Source organism: Spinacia oleracea, chromosome 6, assembly GCF_020520425.1.
Source record: "Spinacia oleracea cultivar Varoflay chromosome 6, BTI_SOV_V1, whole genome shotgun sequence".
Classification (NCBI taxonomy): Eukaryota; Viridiplantae; Streptophyta; class Magnoliopsida; order Caryophyllales; family Amaranthaceae; genus Spinacia; species Spinacia oleracea.
The window spans coordinates 151,274,514-151,297,903 of record NC_079492.1 but is presented as its reverse complement, the minus strand read 5'-3'; the positions used below and the strand labels follow the sequence as shown (position 1 = coordinate 151,297,903).

The 23,390-nt window shown below is 34.6% G+C and overlaps 3 protein-coding genes across 12 annotated transcripts in view; all 3 read left to right on the top strand.

Annotated features, from left to right (window-relative positions):
- The first annotated feature begins 4,271 nt into the window (after window positions 1-4,271).
- On the top strand, window positions 4,272-5,253 carry LOC110792480 (14 kDa proline-rich protein DC2.15-like). The gene has a single exon (XM_021997285.2). It carries the CDS (start codon window positions 4,336-4,338, stop codon window positions 4,867-4,869), a length of 534 nt encoding a protein of 177 aa, XP_021852977.1. The 5' UTR covers window positions 4,272-4,335; the 3' UTR covers window positions 4,870-5,253.
- Window positions 5,254-7,801: 2,548 nt separating this feature from the next.
- Window positions 7,802-13,542, top strand: LOC110795420 (uncharacterized). Of its 2 annotated transcripts, none has more exons than XM_056831699.1 (4): window positions 7,802-8,176; window positions 8,338-8,434; window positions 12,500-12,568; window positions 13,089-13,542. In XM_056831699.1, exons 1-4 carry the CDS (start codon window positions 8,117-8,119, stop codon window positions 13,307-13,309), a joined length of 447 nt encoding a protein of 148 aa, XP_056687677.1. In that variant the 5' UTR covers window positions 7,802-8,116; the 3' UTR covers window positions 13,310-13,542. The 2 variants fall into 2 exon arrangements, with proteins under 2 accessions (XP_056687677.1, XP_056687678.1); XM_056831700.1 differs by having other exon boundaries at window positions 8,022-8,176; window positions 8,310-8,434.
- A 445-nt stretch (window positions 13,543-13,987) lies between these two features.
- The window catches only part of LOC110792492 (uncharacterized), a 31,908-nt gene continuing 22,505 nt past the window's right edge, over window positions 13,988-23,390 (top strand). For 6 of the 9 annotated variants that reach the window (XR_008924791.1, XR_008924792.1, XR_008924793.1 and 3 more), the window contains exons 1-2: window positions 13,990-14,367; window positions 14,784-14,843. The gene's annotated coding sequence lies outside the window, so the exon portion shown is untranslated. Of the gene's footprint in view, window positions 14,368-14,783; window positions 14,844-23,390 lie in introns of all 9 variants that reach the window. The other 3 variants (XM_056833935.1, XM_056833937.1, XM_056833936.1) reach the window with 2 other exon arrangements.

Genomic DNA, 23,390 nt, shown 5'->3' with positions numbered 1-23,390 from the left:
TAGTAAAACATGAAAAGTTACAACGAATAAAATATATAAGTAACACCATCATAGGAAGTCAAGTAATAACACTACAAGAAATTGTACTATTAACGACGGGAAATTCCGTCGCGAAAGGCCAATAATCGTATATTAACGACAGTGATTTCCTATCGCGAACCCGTCATAAAAGGGGGCCGTCGTTAATAGAAATCCCGTCGTAAATCCGTCGTAAACCCGTCGTAAAAGACATTTGCGACGGTTATTCCCGTCATTGTTTGGTTGTTAGCCCCGTCGCAAAAGGCTTTTGCAACTGGATTTTTGACCCGTCGTAATTAGGTTGTCGTTAAAGATACAAATTCTTGTAGTGTAGCAGTCAATAACCTTCTCCATAATCCATAGTAGTTGTGTACGTGCGCAAGTCACACCATCAACTTGATGGTGTAACTGGTCACACATGAGACGCGTTGTTGCAATAAGTATACTTCATATAAACAATGAAGTACGTTTTGCAATAATTATATGACTGTCCAAAGTATGTAACGTCCTGACATATAAATATAATAATGATCTGCAATAGATATAAACAAAGAAGTAGGTTTTCGTTGCAAAAAAAATGAAGTAGGTTCTGTGTTGGAATATTTATAGAGTAAATGGGTTTATGAGTTAAATGTGAAGTATGTATTATACTGGGAGTTGAGGAGGTAGTACAATGTTTAGAGTTTATTCCAAGCGGATGCAACGGTTATTTGGACTATTGCAACGGTTTTGGCGTTGCATTCGACTTTCTCCTATCGCCCGCCGGGCGAAGCTCCGCCCACCGGGTGAATGGAGAAAGTTAAATGTTTGCACGCGCGCCCGACCGGGCAAACCTCGCCCGTCGGGCGACTTTCTCCAATCGCCCGCCGGGCGGAACTCCGCCCACCGGGCGAATGGAGAAAGTGTCCGTTTTGAGCGTTTTTGTGACGGTTGCTTGGATGTAACCGTTGGATATTATTTCCAATGGTGACTCTTCATTAAGAACTCTATATATAGAGTCTTATGACACATTTAATATAATGGTTAACATATTAATATTCTTGCATACTTTTGAGAAATCTTCTTGCAAATTATTTCTTCAAAGAGAGACATTTGAGTGCTTAACACAAATTCTTGTTGGATTGATTTTGTGAGAACACACAAGATCAATTGATTCTTCATTGTATCTCAATAGTGTTATCGTGAACCTTATTGTTCCTTTGTGGGTCGATAAAATACTATTAGGAAAGCGTTCTATTTCGTGCCTTGAAGATTTTATCCGGTCTCCCCACAGTGTTATTTCTAACATTTTGCATTCCTCTCAAAAAAAAAAAAAAAAAAAAATCATTCTAGTTAACGTGTCTCAATTCCCATTCTCCCACGTAATTAAGGCTTGATTTTATTATTCTTAGCAAAATGACATTTTAGCAATGAGCGAGCACGTACATATATCCTTTAAAATCCAGCTTGATTATTATAGACAAAACATCACCATTAGTTTGCGGAAATATAATAAATACAGCTTATGGATCGTATAATTGTAATTATCTAGATATTGTATATTTATTTAGAATAAGACAAAAATAGTTCACGGGAGGGAACTGTTTCTATAATTGATTAAAGAACAAATTATTAACTTAATTATATGCTTGCCGATTATTATATCACAAGTGACAATACCAAATCTCCTAATCTCCGTCTATTCTGTATTATTAGGGTTAAGTTTTACACTACATGATTAAAGTTAAAGATATACTACATGTGGCCTTTTAATTGTTCTGAACTATTGGGAATACGAGTACATTACAAAGAGTGGTGATACTAAATTCAATTTTAAATAATTCCCGCTCATTAATAACTTTACTACTCCGTCCCATTTTATAGTCGACTTTCCAAAGTCGACTAAAACATCAAACAAGAAAAAAACTAATGTGAATTTAGGTGAACAATTAAAGTAATGGTGAAGTGACTCATTCTTATAAAAAAAACAAATGTGAAATTGTATGTGTACCAAATTAAAAGTAGAGTAATTAGTTTAAGTGCGCACATTAAAATCCATGAAAAGATGCAGCAATTGTGAAATATGGATAATTTTACAATGGCTATATTAATTCCGTAGCCACTATAAACTTTTAATCCTGACCCTGTATTTTGATATACGAAATCTACGCCGTTTACTTTTGTTGACTTGACTTTTGAAGAAAATAAATAATACAAAATTAATTAATTAACCTCTTTAAACGGTTTTTATTTTTATTTTTTAGAAGATCGATCTGAATCTATTTTATGTACAGTACAAGTAATAGGGGTTGATTGTTGGGTGGGTGAGAGATATGATGAATGATGATGATAGTATTTGGTTGATACTCCGTATTGTGGATTTGAGATGTTTGCAAATTTGATAAGACTATAAGATTAATAATTGCCTTTTTTTTCTTCCTTTTGCCGAACCACAGTTTTTTTTCTTTAAAAAAAAAAATTCTATTAATTTTTTTATGGCTAAATAAATAAATGGATAGGATTAATCCTTAAATTTGAAGGGTTGAGATTTACTAAAATTTTGGTGCCTACCATTTCATTTGTAGCCATTAAAAAACCTTCCGTGAAATATATCCAAAAATCCTAATGACATTTTTGTTATAAACAATAAGTATACTTAATTGTTGTTAATATTTTGTGATAGAGATTAGAAAATATGCGCAAAATATTCTCTTCCGGCCTACGTTTAGGATACATTTTGTATCCTCTATCACTTAATCACTTTGCTTAATTAATGTGCTTTCAAAGATGTGATCATCTGAATTAATTATCATTATTTATATTTTATAATATATTTTGGTAGAAATGAGCACTAGATTGAATTATTATGATTTGACATCGCTTTATTCGTTTTGCTTAATATGAACTCTTGGAGGGAAACTCTTGGAGGTCACGGACTATATATACTAGCTGTGTGCTATAAAGTATAAACATCCAAGTTAAATTCTAGTACAATGTACAATAGTAATGGTAAGTGATGGGCTTCAAACTTCAAACCTCAACGTTCTAACTGTTTAAAATTCAGTTCAGACTCTGATTGACACGATTGATAAAACATGTGTATTTTAGATTAAGTACGAGTTCAGGTCAGATCAAATTTTACAAATTTGTTTTACAAATAGGTGAAACCGGCGGCACATACTATATATGCAGAATAGTCCGTATACAGAAGCAAATTTAGGTTGACTCCTAAAATCAGGATTGTAGGGCTTGTCAACTTTTATTAAGGTAACTATTAGTCAATTAATAATCATAAATTATGGTTGAACACGTGAACTAGTACTGTAACGGTTAGATCAATTACCCGTGATTTTTGAGATTAATAAAGCAATATATTCAAGTTGCATTATAACTTAACAAGTTCTACTACGAGGAGTTCCCACCGCCTTTAGCGAGGTAATCTCCCGTGGGAGTTTGCATGGGTACCTAAAAAAATAAGTGGGTTCCTTCACCTTAACTACTCATTCCGTTTTTTTAATGTTCCCGTTTACTGTAACTCTTGTTTTGAGGAATGGTGATTGAGTGTAAGAAAAAGGTGAAAAAAAATAAGAGATGATAAAAATGTGTAATTATTATGGAAAAAATGGTAAGAGTATAATAAATGATTGCCAAAATCAGAATAGAGTAGGAGTGGATACATAAAAATAAAAATAGAAAATATAATAAAAAAAACTAAAATCTCCTCCTTTTAAAAGGTGGACACATCTCAATTGAAAATTACTTATGTACATTGTTCACAATTTAAAGTTTGCATTTTATTTTTCTCGTCCTCCCGATGAAGAGATTTCGACAATGTTTAACTAAACGTCCTACGTACATTGACATATAGCCATATAGGGTTAAATAAACGTACTTGATACATTGGCATAGGGTTAAACTTTTTACATTAGACGAATACATGCATTTGAGAATTGAGAGAGAGGGAGATCTCGAGACATGGGCATATATAAGGTTACAGTTACACTGACAACGCATATTAAATTACTCGTAAATTAATAAGCAATTTGTGACATAATTCCAAGTTACCAACCAACCCCGGGCCATATCGTCTGGATGATTTCACTATAGAGTATAGACCAAAACTTTGCCCATTTTCAGATATGTTTTGCCAGCTACACATGCATGCAGATTGCAGCAACTCTTTCTTAATTACCTTGTTTTACAATTAAATTATTGATTATAAAATAATACACTAATTAATTCATGCATACAAATTACAATCTATAAATTCCAACCCCTTTAACGCCATTCTCTCCATCGATTACAAAACATATATTCCTCCTGGATCTGAAATATATAATGGCATCTTCATCATTCTCGAAATCCATTATCTTTTTCCTTGTTCTCAATCTTCTATTTTTCTCCCTTGTTTCCGCTTGTGGGGAATGCGGAACTGGTACCACCCCTAATCCCAAGCCCAAGCCCAAGCCCAATCCTGGACACAGTAAACCTTACCCCGGTAGTGGTGGTTACTCAGGCAGAGGTGGAGGTGGAAGCAGAGGTGGAGGGGGAGGGGGAGGTGGAGGTGGAGGGGGAAGCGGAGGTGGAGGGGGATCAGGTGGATCATCATCTGGGGCATGTCCAATAGATGCCCTTAAGTTGGGTGTGTGTGCAAATGTGTTAGGTGGTTTGCTAAACATAAACCTAGGTACACCTCCAAGGACACCTTGTTGCCCCTTAATTGAAGGGCTTATCGATGTGGAGGCAGCTGTATGCCTTTGCACTGCAATTAGGGCTAACATATTGGGGATCAACCTCAACATCCCCCTCTCACTTAGCTTGCTACTCAACTACTGCGGTACAACTGTCCCTCGAGGCTTCCAGTGTCCCTAATTACATCGATGGTGAACGTACATGCCATTACATATATCCACGATTCTTAAACTATATATGAGGTTTAGCTTGCAATTGATGGACTATATATAATATATTTGACATCAAAATAATAAGTGCATGCATGAATCATGATGTTGTTCAATGGTTAACTTCTTGTTTCCATTTCACATGCTCGATCCAAACGTACGTACGTATTATATATTTTACCAATTAATTGTTGTTATTTATTAGTGTCTACTTGTATCTCTAAGTTGTTTGATCTCTTCTACTAGTACTAGTACTAGTACGTTCGTATATATTGCGTAGTACAAATTGAAATATGTATATGTGAGATCGACCGAATCAGACATTTCACTTTATCTTATTTGTGTTTAAATACTACTTTTGTTTTGTATAATAATTTCCACCATGCATGGCACCATCCATAATCCATTTCTAATAAGGGGTGTAATTTTAAAATATCAATTTCTTATACTCGTACTAATTCATTTCAATATGAATACAAGTACGTACTATTGATGGACAAATATGTTCTTTACTTAGATACTATGAATATGATTATATGAATAAGGTCCATCAATATTATTTGAATAATTACATTGGATGGAGGGATTACGTCTATGCATGTTAATGCAAAACAATGTTATGTTATTGGATTAATTACTTCTATGAATGTGTACTTTCAAAACATCCAACGTCCCTTAGGTAGATAACATTCAAATATTGAAATATTCAATTTTCAAATTATAACTATAAACAAGATAAGTTAAAACACTTAAAGTAAGTTGAACCAAATAAACTAACTCTTACGGTGCATTCTATTCACCTGACTTTTACTTATTTTTCCTGAACTTATATTATACTACGTATAAATTTATTAGAAATTATCAAAACTTATTTTAGTTATAAATTGTAGTTGGTCATCCCTTATTTGTCCTTAACTTATCTTAACTAAACTTATCTAAGTGGACTACAACACGTCAACAAACGAATCTTATACGATGGACCAAACGGAAAACATTATAAACGGTAAAGACGATTCTTAAGAGATGGCCATATCATTGAGGCCAGCCAGCCTAGCTATAATCTCTACTCCATATTGTAACACGTATCTCCTTTAATTACATTATTAGAATTTGGCTCAACGATCATATCTTACGACCCAAAGGAACATAATTAAGCCAGGATTTTTACCCTATAAACATCCGTTATGGTCCTATTAAAATGTACTAAGCAACAAATAAACCCTAAAACTAATACTCTTGCGACCAACGCAAGAAGGGGCATGATGGTGTGATTGTTTGTTTTTGTGCTATCAAAAAAAATAAACTAATACTCTGTCTAAACCTAAAAACTGCAAGTGACTTTATCATCGGAGAATTAAGTTTACTTGGAAACAAATTAATATTCTCGAGGCCATATTTGTTCTTTGTGTAGATGACCATCCTAGTTTTCCCATACGAACATTGCAGCATCCAACACATACGAGACATTATACATAAACATGGTGGATAAAATAAGAGACAATTAATTAGTGAAAGTGTACGTAGAAATATTGTATGTATCGAAAATGAGAGTACTTGATGATAAATTTTATTTGCAAAAAATACTTTAAAGTAAAAGTGAATATAACGATATTAAATATCGAAAAACGAAAATTAAGTAAGTATTATCTCCGTTACATAAAGATCTTTACTGTTACTATTTGCACAAATATTAAGATAAAAGTAGAAAAATTGATTGAATATAATAAAATAAGATAAATTTGTAAAAAAGTGTGTAGGTGTAAGAGAAACATGAATAAAGTAAGAGAAAGTCAATGGAAAATTGTAAATATTGTGGGGTAAGAAGGATAAGGTGGTAAATTTTCATGTCCACAAATAGAATAAAGCAAAGTGTAAAGAACATTATGAAACGGATTAAAACGGAAAGTGTAAAGATCATTTTGAAACGGAGGTAGTACGAAATCCTTCATACTCCCTCCGTATTTTTTTAAGAGTTACATGTCATGTTGACCGGCACAAATATTAAGGAAGTATAGTGGAAGTTGATATAATAATAATTCAAGTGGAGTAGTTGATAATAAAAAAAATATTAAAAAAAAACAAGTGGGTTGTAAAAGTTAACAAAAATGGAATTATTTATGACTTAGGTGAGATCATATAAAAAAATAATACTCTCTAATAAACAATTGAGAAGTGAGTGTAAAATATATATATATATATATATATATATATATATAAAAAAAAATGACTCGTAAAAATTAGGATTGGAAGTACACACTCCGTCCCGGAATACTCGCAACGGTTTGACTTTTTACACTATTCACATAATTCACCTTGACCCTATTTTATTTATAGTATATGAAAATAAGTGTTACGGAGTAGCATATAATATATTGTTGGCTTTATCTTAATATATATTTTCAAAATATTAATATTTTATAAGCTTTTATAATATATAATTGAAGATATTAATGATCAAAGTTGTGCATTGGCAAGCGTATTCAGTCAAACCGTTGCGAGTATTCTGGGACGGAGGGAGTACTCCGTAGTAATTAAGACTCTTAAAAAAAATACGGAAAGAGTAGAACATCGATACAAAGGAGATAACAAACAAATTGATAGAATCTTTATAAATAAAATTACTTGAATACACATGATCAAGGATGAGAGTGGAAGGGGCAATCAATGGGCAGAATTAGGTGGTTTTATGCACTTGGACATCCACCAAAGACAACACCACAACGTGGTTTTTGATCACGGGCCAAGTTAACATAGATGTTGGAGCCAATTGAATCCAACTTAATACTAAATTCACTAAAAACAAAACTGCTAGCCCTTGAACGTTTTGGTCGTCTGGTGCAAGATGGTTCTTGTCGTATAATTTCAAGTTTTGGAGTTGTGCCGAATGGGGATAAATATAGGGCAATTAACACCTATAAGCGTAGTTTTTATTTCAAAACTCAAGTGAAGGAATGTGATGATGTGGGACTCTCCCTACACGGATTGGATTTGGTCCCATTTGATAAAATTTTGCAAAGAGAAATTAGTGAGATTGATTTAGTTGGTATGTTAACAGTCGCTATTATTGTTATGTACTTTTAATTAATCTTCTTCCATTGATTTTTTTTTGGGGGGGGGGGGGATTTAGATAATATCATTACTTAATTTACTAAATAAAAAACCATAACGACATATGTGATTGCGGAAGTGACCAAATTAAAAAGGGAGATCCCATTGATATGTACGTCCAAAGACACTACACCAAACAACAAGTTACCTCTCGTGTTACAAGACTTGAAGTAAGCATTCTTTTGTTATTTTTTATTCTTTTGTTATTTTTTTGCGAGTACATAATCTTTATTCTTTTGATATAATCTAAATGTTATTTACTCTTAAACATAATTTCTTATATTATTTTAAATTGTATTACAGAAACAACATGTTGAATTGTACTTTGTAGGACAAGTTCGCTAAGCAGATGATGCGTATTACAGGAGAAAACATTGAAGGACCCATTGCCATTGTTTTGCAGTTTGCACAGGTCAAACTTTGGCGAGGTAGTTAACCTATAATCATTGTCAATTTAATATATATTATAATTAATGTTACGTTTTGGTAATGATGTAAATTAATGATTACTTCGTTTATGCACATTGACTCTACCAAAGTTTTCCACCAAATCAATACCATTTATGTCAAACGGGGTGGATGTGGATGAACATCTTACACTTTTATCAAACTCTTCCCATGTATACATAGGGTGTGTTTGACAGTAGCGTTTGAGGTAGCGGGTAGCGTTTTGACCTAGTCACGTTGCTACTTGTAAATTTTGTTAGTGTTTGGCAAGGTAGCGGTTTAGGTAGCGGGTAGCGGCAGATGTAACGTTTGTGTAGCTTTTGTCCAACGTTAAAATTAATAGCTTTAGGGTGCGTTCTGTTCAACTTATTTGACCTGAACTTATCTGAACTTATCTGAATTTATCTGAACTTATTGGAACTTATTGGAACTTATTGAAACTTTTAATAATAATAATAATAATAATAATAATAATAATAATAATAATTATTATTATTATTATTATTATTATTATTATTATAATAATAATAAATAAAAATAATTTAAATAATAATTTAAATAAATAAAAATAAAAATAATAATAATAATGATTATTATTTATAACAATAAATCAAATTATTAAAAATAAATAAATAAATAATAATAACAAAAAAAATAATAAATAATAATAATAAAAAATTAAAAAAAATTAAAAAAAATTAATAATTAATAATAATAATAATAATTAATTAATAATATATATGTAAAATAAATAAAATAATAAATAACGTTTTTAGATTTTTACAGGTACGGGTTGAAACGGGTTCGGATTTTAACGTGTTCGGGTTTTAATTGGTACGGGTTGAAACGGGTTCGGATTTTAACAGGTTTAGGATTTAACGGGTATGGGTTGAAACGGGTTCGGGTTTTAACAGATCTAGTTTAAACGGGAAAGAGTTGAAACGGTTTCGGGTATTAACGGGTACGGGTTTAAACGGGAATGAGTTGAAAAGGGGTTGGGTTTAAACGGATTTGAGAATCATATTGGTCATCTTCATGTCAGATCAGGTAAATCGGGTTTGAATGTAATGGGTTAATTTTTGCCGAATTTGTGTTCTTTGGTTCGGGTTAATATCGTGTCGGGTTATTTATAACCATAATAGTAATATATCACTAATAATAATAAGAAGAATAATAAGAATAAGAATAATAATAATATTAAGAAGAAGAAGAATAATAATATAAGAATAATAATTTAATAATTTAAATATTATTTTAATTATTATTATTTATTATTATTATTATTTATTTATTTATTTATTTATTTATTTATTATTATTATTACTGAATCTTATTGGAACTTATCTGAATTTATCTGAACTTATTGGAACTTATCTGAACTTATTGAAACTTATTGGAACTTACTGAAACTTATCTGAACTTATCTGAACTGAAACTTAATTTTTTAAGGTGAACATAACGCACCCTTAAGGTAGCGGGTACCTTTTGACAAATTTTAATAAAGTTTTAAACAATATTCTACATTTTATTTTATTTTGGAATATCAACCGCTACTTTTATCGAACACACATATCAGCTAGCCGCTACTTTGACAGCTAACCGTTACCCGCTATTATTCACCGCTACCCGCTACTCAACCGCTGACCGCTACTCGCTAACGCTAATTTTGCCGAACAAGACCATAGTCTATACCTAGTCTATCTATACCTAGTCTATACCTGGTATTTAAAAATAAAAATCATAGATAATTAAGTGACACATGACATCCCCTGCTTTCATTATTTATTTATTTATTTTCAATTTTCTCTTTTGTTGTTTATATTTCATTTCCTCAATGAACATCAATTCATCATTTAGTTCAGAAATTCATTCAACGTCTTTCACTTCATCTCTCTTTTCAACACTCAATAATACCTAGTATTTAAAAAGCAAAACTATAGATAATTAAGTGACACATTGCATCCCCTACTTTCATTATTTTCAATTTTCTCTTTTATTGTTTGCTACTTTACTTTCCACTTTATTTCCTCAATGAACATCAATTCATCATTTAGTTCAGAATTCATTCAACGTCTTTCACTTCATCTCTCTATTTAACACTCAATATTAATTCATCATTTAACTCTTCTCAACCCGATGATCCACACTTTAGGACCAAACCCACAAAAGGTGTCATGAACATTCTTATCTGTTTGATCATTTTTCCACTATATTCTTCTAACCCTCAAATTTCACTTCAGTTTAAATCATATATATTATCATTAAAAATACAAAATCTGAATAAAATTAGAACTTTGAAAGACATACCAATATATATTTGTGCGTTTTTCAAAGACTCAAAAGCTAGTTAAATTTTTAAATTAGGAAGAGTCCAAAAACTTCGCTTATAAGTAGGGGTGTTCAAAAAAACCCGACCCGCATTACCCGACCCGTTGACCCGCCTACCCGACACGAATTAACCGGGTAATTTTCAGTTTTTCCAAAAATAATCGAACCGGGTACCCGATCCGGGAAAATGTCCAGGTATCCGGGTCGGGTCATGGGCCATTCTTTTATTTAAACGAATACCCGCTAAATAATTTAAAAGAAAAAAATGTTGGAAGTTGAGCATTGGGCCGTTAGTACTCTTGGGCTCTTGGTAGTCTGTAGGTTTTCTTTTACCTACCTTCTAGCCGCACAAACTCACAAATGCTCATTTCCTTATCTCACTCTCTCTCCTCTCCTTCAATTCCCACACAAACTCAATCTCACTCACCTAATCACTCAAACTCACTCACTTAATCTTTGGATAAAAGACATATACTATGGAGTATGAGTCCACCGCGGCACCACACCACCGCACCACACCACAACGGTTGCGCCAGCGATGACGTTCCACCGCATGCACCCCGTTGTTATTGCTTAAACAAGGCTTCATTTTCTTTTGTTTAATTTTTCATACCATAGGTTATAACTTATCAATTAGAGGATGTTCAGTGGTTCACCAATTAAAGTATTGGTTCTTTTTCATTTAAAAACAATTGGAAAAAATCAGAGTTGGAGAAAAAAATAATGTGAAGATGAAAGATTTGACTTAATTGTCTTTGTAATTTGCTTAGTAAATTAAGGCAGGAGCTTTGATGTGTAAGATTCGTAATAAACAAAATTATTTTCAAATTTTGGTGGAATTGAAATAAATTTTAAGAAAATTCGGGTACCCTATTAACCGACCCGGGAAATCCGGGTACCCGATTTCCGGGTACCCGCTTTTCACGGGTTGGGTCATGGCCCTCTTTTTTCACTACCCGATAAAGCGGGTACCCGGTTTTTCGGGTACCCGAAAAGCCGGGTACCCGCTAATGAACACCCCTACTTATAAGACCGGCTGTGCACAAGCCTCATTCTAAAAGATAGGGTACGAGCTCGACCCGAAACAACTTTTCCTTAGGGTGTTGCTAAATACAGAAATTAATTTCTTCACACAGAATTAGAAATGACTAAAATATCCAAATATTTTAAATTATAAAAAAAGAATATCAAGCTACCGAGCTTCCTGGAATAAATAGGTCTAAAGGTCCTTAAACTTTGCCAAAATGAGCAGTTAGGTCCCTCAAGTTTCAAAAGGAGCATTTAGGTCCCTCAAAATGGATGGAAAACGCTGCTTTTTATTTTCCGTCACTAACGGCCGTTAAAATGAATATAATAATATAAAAAATTATTAAAATAAAAGGAGAATTAATATACACGTAGATTAATGATTGAAAACAGATGATTTTGATTAAAATAAGCCTTCTCCAATTACTTAGCCTTTTCAACTTACTTTTTCAATGTGTACACGTGGAAACCTTCCAACTTCCCTCGTATTTTCTGGTTCCTTCCTAATAATGTTTTGGCGGTAATTTTTTTACTGTTCCCAACCCTATTTCCCCCCTTTTCACTTCCTATTTATATGGTCCCTCCTCATTTTCACTCTCAGTTGTCTTTTTGCCATTTACTTACTCAAACACTTAAGAGAATTTGAAGTTATTGCTCTGAGTTTTCTGCAAAAATGGGTTCTTGCGTATCAGGAAAGAGGACTGCTGATAAGTGGGAATGTCGCACCCCCAAGAGAACAAGAATTTCCAGATGGGACGAAGGTATTTTCATTCAATTTGTCGGTTTTTTCAATAAATGTTTGCAGTTGAGCCATGATAAATTAGGGCTTTTTTGTTAAGTAACTTTTTCCCAAAATTGGTGCATGCATTATCTTGATTGTGGTTTTTTATATGTTAATTTAAACAATCGTGGGCTGATTTCGCATAATTTATCAATTGAAGTTGGAATTAGGGTTTCGTCCGTTTTTACTTTCCAATATTTAATTCGAATTGATGCTTGCATGTTCTTGAAAATGGTGTTTAATATGTTAAATTATACAATTGTTGCCTAATTTGGAATTAATTTAAACTAGATTTTGTAGTAATTAGGGTTTCACTTACTGTTTTTGATTCACTTAAATAAAAAACAGAGTTTGATTAATTCGAATTGATGCTTGCATGTTCTTGAAAATGGTGTTTATTTAAACTATTGTTTAATTTGGAAGTATTTTAATCTAGATTCCGTATAATAATTAGGGTTTACTTACTGTTTTATTGACTTTGGCCGTTACTTTGACTTTAGGAGACCTTGCTTTAAGGGAGGCACACCCCCTTTGTCATCATCAAGACATCCTCATCACCCAAATCTTCACCAAGCTGGACTGGGAGGGGCAGGCTGCTGTGCAGATGGTGTGCAAGCAGTGGCGTAGGTGGGCCAAGTTGCGGTACCGCCTCCCATACCACTACCCTCAAGGATTTTTTTTAAAGTGTTTTATTGTTGTTTTGTTTGCCATGGAATGTTAAATACTCTGTTTTTTGAGAGCCTCAACGGCTATATTTTTGTAAAAAGCTAACTGAAATGAATTTCCCTTTATTTAATTATTGGTAAATGGTAAATGTAACTGTTTTTTTGTCGTTTAGTGCCTTTTATTTAGTTTCCTTTTAATTTAATTGAATTTTAACGGCCGTTAGTGACGGAAAACAAAAAGCAGCGTTTTCCATCCATTTTGAGGGACCTAAATGCTCCTTTTGAAACTTGAGGGACCTAACTGCTCCTTTGGCAAAGTTTAGGGACCTCCAGACCTATTTACTCGAGCTTCCTGATAACTGCAAAACCAAAAGACCAGCCATCTTCAACAAGAAATATAAGGATACGGCCATACGGGATACCCATTGAATACTCAAACTTATGATGAGATCCGCAATAATAAGTTACTCATTGAGTAGGTTTTAATGGCTGTCATTAGTTTTTAATGGCTGGCATGGAAATGGTTTGTGTCAAGTAGCAAGGAAGTTAATTATGGTTGACGTTGGAAAGTATTAATGGTGTTTCTCATGTTCAGCATTTCTAGTGCAAAAAAACAGGAAGATGATGATGAATCTGATGATGTGTTTTTTCTTTTAAAAAAATAGGATATATAAAGGGTAGGTGTGACTTTTCCAATTTTGTACAAAGAAATTAATTTTCTGCATTTAGAAACTATGTTTCCTTAGCCTACTGGGACACGTGGCATTACACGCGTGCCTAAACGGCCGGCACGATTCCATTTTTCTGTATTCTTGTTTTCTCTTTCCTCACTGCCCTTCCTAACGCCGGCATCGGTAAACATGCGGAAACTCCGGCATGCCGTCTTCCTCACTCGTCTATCTCTCTCCTCCACACTGCACTGCCACTCGAAAATGGCGTCCATCATGCCGACCAGATTTCTTCTTTTAAGAACCATCTGGAATGTTTTGGAACCACCATCATCTCCTTCCTCTTCTTCACCGCGCTATTTCTACACTGCTCCTCTTTTCGCTTCTAGAAGTTTCTCTTCCAATGTTGTCGACGAATCTCAAGCCCCTGCTCCCATCGATTATCTGTACTCACTCTCAATTTCTCTCTGTTTAATTCATTATACTGTAATTTTAAGGTTTTAGGGTTTTTGCTCAATTGAGTTTTTATTATTGATTTTTAATGTCGAAACTGTGAAAAATTGAATAGGTGAAAATTTTAGATTTCAAGTGAATTTAGGAAGTTGTTAATTTGCATTTTAAATTTGGGTTAGTTAGCATATGAAACCCTTTTTCTTGGTGAAATTGAAACTTAGTATACAATTCGTTATTTGTATTATGTTATTGAGTTTGTTTGCTTGATTGAAGATTGTTAAAAATTCTCGATTGAGGTAAAATTGAGCAGCTTTAGAACAAGCAATGCTAATATGTTTTGTGATGATTATATATCTCAATTTCAATGTGATAATATAATAATTGATGTGAAAACATTTCTGTGCTGCAGGAAGATGAGTTTCATCGGCTAGCGGATTCCACCATAAATCATCTGCTCGAGAAACTCGAGGTAATATTTTACAAAGCAGTATTAGCGGAATTTTGCCAAAATGTTTTTGAATGCTGATTGTCGTTAAGGAAATAAAAATGTTACAATGGTTGTATGGCAAGTAGGAGAGCGAGCGATTAGGGGGAGGGGGGATATGGTTACAGAAGTTTGTTTCTGAAAACTAGAATGTGAAGGGTGGTCTTTTTGATCTCGTTGATTGAGTGTGTTATTATTGACTAGAGTAAGATGAACAATAGTGGTAAAGTATGCAGATTTGGACTGTGACTGTTGTTACGTATAGGGGTACTCACAGGCTAAAGTCGTATCACCTAGTCAAAGATAACCTAAGTCCACTAACAAGATAGCAAGGGAAGTAGGGATCGTATCCGCAGGGAACATGCGTTCTTTCTATTATTAATCAACTAATCTAGACTATTGGGAAACAAGAGTTGGTTGGGTTGTATACTAAGACTACGACAATATTAAAGAATCTAGGGCATAGGTTCACCAACAAATAACAATCCAGGATGATAAACAATCGACAATAATCAATAGAGTAATTAATTAGACTAACATGCTCTCTCGAATCGATACTAATCATAGACTTAGAATTAATGGGCTCTCGCTACGTATTAATCCTAATTCTACCTATTGACACAAGCCTAAACATCAAATTGCATCACTCGAATCTTAACTTGATATTGCTAGACTATCACAATTAAACCTGCGCAAATCTAATCGCATAGTAGAATAAACCAATCAATAAGAATCAATTACAATACCAACAATCAACAATATTCAATCATCCCTTCATAATTATTCATGGATCCCCAAACCCTAGAAATTAGACTACTCACACCTATTACCAATAAACAAAGCAATTAATATGATTGAAAACATGATTAAGGAAAAACAATAAATTAAAGTACGAAGCAATACCTAATTGAAGAACAATGAAATAAGAAAGCTTGAATTTTTGATTCAAAATAAAAACAATTTAGAGAGAATAATCTAAGCTTAGGAAAATGAACTAAGTGCTTAATACTAGAAAATATAAGGTGTCAACTAAAATAATAGGGCTTGGTATTTATAGTTTGCCCAAAATAACAAAAGAAAACCGGAAAGAAAACCGCGAAAAAGCCCGCCAGGGTTGTCGTCGCCCGGTTGGGCAGACGACCGCCCGCCGGGCGAAAAGCTCGAAAACCGCCCGTCGGGCGCAGGTCTGCCCGCCAAGCGGATTGTGACGTTCCATGAAATTTCGACACGCGCCCGATCGGGCAGCTTCCGCCCTCCGGGCGAAGAGAGATGCCTTGCACTCTTCATTCTGATGCGCGCCCGCTATCCACCGGGCAGAGTTCCGCCCGTCGGGCTCCCGCTGGAGATGTAACAACTCCTCTTGCTCGCCCGGTGGGCGAAAAGAGATCAACTGGGCGAAAAGCTAAATGTACTGTCCTTTGCCCGTAACACCGAGTCTAACTTCCGGGGCTCAACTATAAGGATCTAAGGCTCCCGCAAGTCGACGATAGTCGTCCCGAACTCCCACGGTATTACGTAGTGGCCTAAATCACCATGAAACAAGCCTAAAAAGGCCAATTTCTCACTAAGTAGTCCTGAAACTCAAGACACATTAAATAACACAGATTAGTACTAAAAACGGCTCTTAAGAGCTCATTTGATGCATAAAAAGTACTAAGGGACGGGGGTAAAACCCTATATAAAACACACATATCAGGTACATTGGAAGATGAACAATATATAATGTGGAACTGTGCTTGATTCCTTTTTAGTTTTGATTGTTTTACTGTGGTGCTAAGAATATGATGCTTTACTAGAAAATTATGGTTTGATTTAGATGCCGGAGAAAGAGTCCTTTGACGAGTTTGAAGTACCATTTATACAACTATGAACCCCCTATGTTATCTTCTTCGAATAGGTTATGCTGCTATGGGTTGTTTGATGTTAGCTTAAGCATTAATGAAATATGATCAGGTTCTTGGCAAATTTGGAGGATATTGACAGAATCAGATATTCTGAACACCAAATATAGTGAGATCCATAAGGAAGATTTTACGGGAAAGAGGTAAGGGAGTGGCAAAAGAGGAAAAACATATGTCTGATAACGGCGGAAATGGTTTTGTGGGAAAGTGGAGTGTTGGAGAGTTGAATGTGGCAGAAGAAGGTGGGATATCCTGGAACACCAAATATAGTGGGATCGATAAAGAAGAATTTTATGGGAAAGAGGTAAGGGAGTGGCAGAAGAGGAATAACATATGTCTGATAATGGAGGAAATGGTTTTGTGGGAAAGTGGAGTGTTGGAGAGTTGAACATGGCAGAAGGCGGGGGAATCAGGATATCTTAGTTAACCTAATTTAACTGTGCATTTTCCAATCCAACTGGGTAAGTGTTTATACTGGCTGTATAATATACATGTTGAAGCCCCCAGACCCTTTGAACTTCACAAGTTTTTGAAGCCCAAAGAAATTACAATGTTGAAGTAAGCTAAACGAATAGCAAGGGGAGTTGCTGGACTACTGAGGTTTGTTGAGTGTGTTTATAGTTTCGTGGCCTGATGCCCTGATGGTTACTATTATTGTTTCTGAGTTCTTTAGTACGTACGTAGTGATTAATTTAATTTTATGATCTCTAGATGTAGAAACATTACTTTAGGCGTAGCTTGCACTGTTAACTCTCGAGTTTGACTAAACAGCAAGCGCTTTGGGGAGCTTATATTGTATTGTAACTATCGATTTTGAGCTTGATGGACCCATATATGATATATGAGTCTTAATTACCCCCTTGGCCTGATCCATTTCTTCATGTTTAGTTGCTCTACGTTATGTTGTTTCGTGGGAGGTTCGAACATTGATTGATTAAAGCTGTTGTACGGAGTATAACTTGTTTTCGAATAGGGAAAGTACCAAGAACATTGGTATTAGTGTATTACTCTATTTGTATAACACCTCGTTGATGCCTGTTGGAGGATATTGATGAATGATGATGGTGGCATTTCAACTTATTCGAACTGTACGCATACATTTTGTAGCTAGTTTTTCCTTCTTTCCAATAAAAAAATTTGGTAAAAAAACAACTTATTGGTCCCGTAAATTCCCCGAATGTGTAGAGATCCGGGCGCTTATCATATACCCCATTGGTCCCCGGGAGACATATTGAGTTCTTACTTCTTAGAACCATGTGATTTGCATCTTAAATGACATCTTAATCAAACTTTCTTTAAAAAAGATTTTGGTCCGATTTCGTGTATTGTGGTCTTGGGAGCATAAGGTTGTCCATAGTGTGAAATGTATAATATTCTTGTTGTTATAGCCTGACTAAGAAAGTAGATTTGTGTTTGGTTATTTCAGTAATCACTAATGGTGATGATCCTAATACTAGCTTATAAGTAAAATTGTAAGGAATACTCCGTATTTTCTTAGGTTTGCTTATTAGGCAATGTATTTGTAATTAGTACACAGGGAATGGTATAATATTGCTCATATAATTTATATACAAGCAGCCGAAGCAGGGAGTTACTGCATGGGGAACCATCCCTTTAATTTATGTCCATTTACGTTGCATTTGGCCGCTTCAAAGTTGAAACATACATGAGCACCTAGAGTTTTACTACTATTAGTATTGTGATGGGTGGGGCCCTCACTTGCTTAATTAGGGATAACAACTCCAAAATCTGCAATTAGCTGCACACTAGCTTGGGTTGGGGGGCCCTACTAGTTTTGGTTAACTTTGCTAAAGATGATCGAGTGCACATGATGCATTTGCCTGCTTCTATTCTTGATTCCCATGCATCCTCTTGTAATGTTAATTCCCACACTAGAAGTTCAGGACATATCATGTGATCTTAGAGCATCATTTTTAAAGTAATCCATAATTTATGTTTACATTATACCCTAAGAAAAGCTTTACTTAACATTTGTTCGATATTCTAAAACACTAGACATTACTACTTAATCATAACTTTATTTGCCAATTTGCATCTACTTCTTAGTTATTCATTCGTGATTCGCCTATTTCTGATAGTTGTTAATTGTTTGTTGGTCGCGTTGTTATTGTATTAGTTATGTGTATAAAAATAATTAGTTGATAATTACGGTTTTATTGAGTAAATTGACCTGTAAAGATAAACATGTCGATCCATATGTAGTACGTCAATAACCTAATATTATATTCAACAATATTATTTATAAAACAAAAATAAAAATAAATCTGTCATCGTACTAGGTATAGCCGTATAGATGCTATTCCGTATAAAAAAAGAGAGAAAAGGGTCACCTAAATTTATTATGAGGAGCTAGTTAGTTTGTCGTTGACGGTTTATCTGGGGTATTTTAATGTTGTGGGCTTTACGTTTTGGCCCAGATTTGCATTCTTATGGTGGGCTGCTAGATTGATGGGTTTGCATGACGTTGTGCTTAATTTATACCAAGGATTGTGGTTATGTTTGGTAGGTGGTAACAACTTAGCAAGTACGGAGTAGCCAACTACGAACATCTATCACGATTCTGGCTCTCTAATCTCTATGTTTTTAAGAAAATATTAATATTTTACAGGAATATAATTTTAATAATTTGTAATTAAGTCGGCTGTGGCAACTGGCAACAAACTGGTGTGAAAATATTATTATATCAAATATGCTTAGCAAGGATATTGACGAAATGTACCAAGCTCAACGTTGGCTCGGATTATGCATCTAAGCCCAGCAAATATTCCAGCTGCCACAACACAAGAATAGTACCTAGCACAATCAATGTAGGCTCAACAGAAAATATGGCCCAACACGACCTAACAGCCCATCCCTCTCCATCGAGCCAACAACAACCCATTGTGTTTGATTACTGGCTGTTCCTTGGGAAATGAGTCAATGACTGATGAGTGAGATAGTTAGATAGGAGTTAGGCTAATCAATCCTTTAATTATTGCCTTTAAAGTAATAATTAGTTACTAAAAGTTTATTAGTATGTTGATTATGCATGAATTCAACACATATTAACGATTGCATTTTTCATAGAGATAAACATACATAATCCAACATATCTCTTGTCACTGGTAGGGGGTCTATGCAACCGGCGTATCTCGGTACGTCATTGTCACTTGATAGCTCTAAACTCTAAAGCCCATATCTCCCGACCTCGTTTATTGCCATATTTGCCAAAGGCAAGCAATTCAAATTCTTTCGACTAATATTTACTTGAGAATCATATATATTTGTTGACCTAACAATCGAAGATGACCCTCGAATCACCTTCATAGTATATTTGCACATGGGAAAAGAGATCAGAGCAAGCGCTTCCTACCTTTTCCGTCCCATACCGGAATAAATAATCTACCATTATTTTTTATTTTTATTTTCATATGAACACAAAGGCAATACAAATTACAAATGAAATAAGGGGGATTCTAACATGTGATATGTTATAAGTAGGCCCTTGAAGTTAACCATTAGGCTAAGAAATCATTCGTACTCTACCATAAATTATGGGTAAACCATAGACATATGTAAATCCAACATTTTTTTTTAATTACATTTTAAAGAATAAAGAGTAGTTATTTGTTAGTCTACTACGTAGATGCTAACTAACTCAATGGAAAAACATTTAAAGTGGTGATATACCTATATCTATGGATAGAAATCCTAACACTTAGAAAGCCTCAAACTTTTATTAGTATTCACCCAATAGTGCAATTACCTATATAACTTCAATTTCCTTCATACTCCTTCCGTCCCAAAATTATAGTCCTGTATTCCAAATCGGGCGTCCCATAATTATAGTCATGTTTCCTTATTTGAGCATAAAATATTTTTCATGTTACCCTCATTTGGTACAACAACAACAACAAAGCCTTAGAACCAAAATGATTTGGGGTCGGCTAACATGAATCGTCCTAGTAGATCGTCATTGTGACAAATCAAACCAGAAAGGAGCGAGAAGTTAAAAGAATAAACAATGAAGAGGAAGAAAGTGGAATTAATGAAAGTAAGATAAGAGGAATATATATACATATATATAATGGTTTTTTCATGAAATGCCCATGAGGTTTGCAATAATGCACCAAATACCCCTGCGAGTTTCAAAATTCATAGAATACCCCTATTTAAACTTAAAGTGCACCAAATGCCCTTGAATTTAACGGCCGTTAGTACTTCGTTAGCGTTAATTTACGTTTATGCCCTTATTCACCCAATACTCTACATTTTAACTTAAAAAAAAAATCTCATTTCTTCTCTCTCCTCTCATCTCCTCTGTTGTTTCTGACCCATCTTCAATCTCATCCCCAATTCATCAGTAGCCATTAATTCACCTCACATTACCCAAAAATACAAGCTGCTTCTTCCGGTAATTTGGTGGTGCAGGTGGTGGGAAGTCCGGCGAATCCACCATTTCCGCCGACTAAGGTTGAAGGTTGGCGGCGAGAGGAGAGGAAGTTCGGCGAATCCATTTTACCGGAGAAATTCATTGAGAGGAGAGGACTAAGCGCAGTAGCAGCGAAGGAAGGAGAAGACGGTGGCGAGAGAAGAGAAACGATGAAGAAGAAGAAGAGGGGCGAGTATTTACCGAAGAAACGAAGAAGATGATCTCCTGCTTATTGTTGCTCGTTGATCCATTTCCAAATCGACGGCGAACTCAAGTGATCCATCCTCATCAATGTCACTCACAGTCTCAGCTGATTACGGCGCTTCTACATTATACTAAATTACTGAATTCTATCTTTTCAGTCTCGTTGTGACATATTGAAGTTCTACTCTAGAAAAATGAATTTGATGCGCGAGATTGATTTGAAGAAGATTGCAGAAAAGATGAATGGTGCTTCTGCTGCAGAGTTAAACGTTTGCAAACTGTTCTTCCTTCACATCTGATATCAATTTGGATTGCTTGTTTATATTATAGATTGATACGGAGTAAGGGTTGGGAACTTGTGATCTCTTGCAATATTAACATTCTATATCAGAGTCTTGCATCCTTTACCACACTATGACAACCACTGGTTTATACTGAGGCTAAAGCTACCAGACAATGCTGTTTTTCTTCCATGTTGCATCTTTTTTTGTTATTTGGGGGTAAATTTAAATGCTTGAAGACACCCAGAAAAAGGGGGATAAAAAGGGAAAGGATGGCTTGATAAGAACCGTAGGATTTTTGAGTCATAGTTGTACTTTTCTTGAGCTAACCTGCAGAATCAAGGCTTGTGCAAATTCACGATTCAGGTCTGCAAGATTCTAAGAGAAACTGTTTCTTTAAAACCTGTTGAATTTTTCCTTGTTCCGAATATAAACCTAGTTTATTTGTAAAATGGAAAGAGAGGTGCCGTAATGCACTTCTTCACTTGTGAACATGCGTCTAATATTCTAATTCGAGAGTTCATTTTTATTGAAAACTTGCTGGACAATTAGTTTCTAGTTTTTCTTGTAGTTAGGTTCTAAAACTAACATGATCAGTGCACATATGTCTTCATTTAAAATGCATCATAAACTTAAAGAATTTCGTAAAAGTTAAATGGGAAGCTGGCAATGAGCCAGTGACCACCAACTACAAGCTACCAGCTGGAATTGCTGTATTTGCCTAAAGGGAGTTAAGGTGTTGCACTGGTTTGCTGCATTAGGTAGGGGAAAATCCGAGGATTCCCAAACTGTTGTGGGGCAATTGATACTACTCATGGTTTCTTCTACATTGCATTTTAGTTTCTCAAGGATCATATTATACCATTTTAATATTCTATTTCCGTTTGATCTTTAATACGGAGTACTTGTTTAAAAGTTGTTTGGGTATTTGGTGCAAAAAACTTTATAAATAGGTGTATACTATGCAAAAAGTTTATAAATAGGTGTATTTGGTGAATTATAAACATGACTTAACGGAGGACTAACGGAAAGTCATAATAGGGGTATTTGGTGAACAATACGGAAAAAATAGGGGTATTCTATGAATTTTGAAACGCGCAGGGGTATTTGGTGCATTATTGCAAACCTCAGGGGCATTTCATGAAAAAACCGTATATATAAATATATTACATAAGAAATATTATAAAGGATAGTAAAATAAATAAAGATTAAAATAAATATAAGTAAAATAAGCACATTTCAAAATATCATTTTAATAAATAAATAAATAAATAATAAAAAAAACAACGCAAGTAAAAGTAAGATAGTCAAAATAGAAGATGTATAAGTCAAATGAAGTCATTAACGTATGTTATCTCCCTCCACTCTGTCCTATCCAACTCCATATTCTCCTCAATCCCAAATAGACTCATATCGTGCTCAATCATCTTCCACCAAGTTTTCTTAAGTCTTCCCCTACTCCTTGCAATTCTATCACTTTGCCACCCTTCTAGCCTCCTAATCGGGGCATCACTTGATCTTCTGCTTACATGCCCAAACCATCTTAAACGATTTTCCATTATCTTAAACTCAATCGGTACAACCCCTACTTTTTTCCTAATAATCTCATTCCTCAAAGGATCATTTCTTGTATGCCCACACATCCAACGTAACATGCACATCTCCGCCACATTCATCTTATGCACGTGTTAATGTTTCACTGCCCAACATTCTG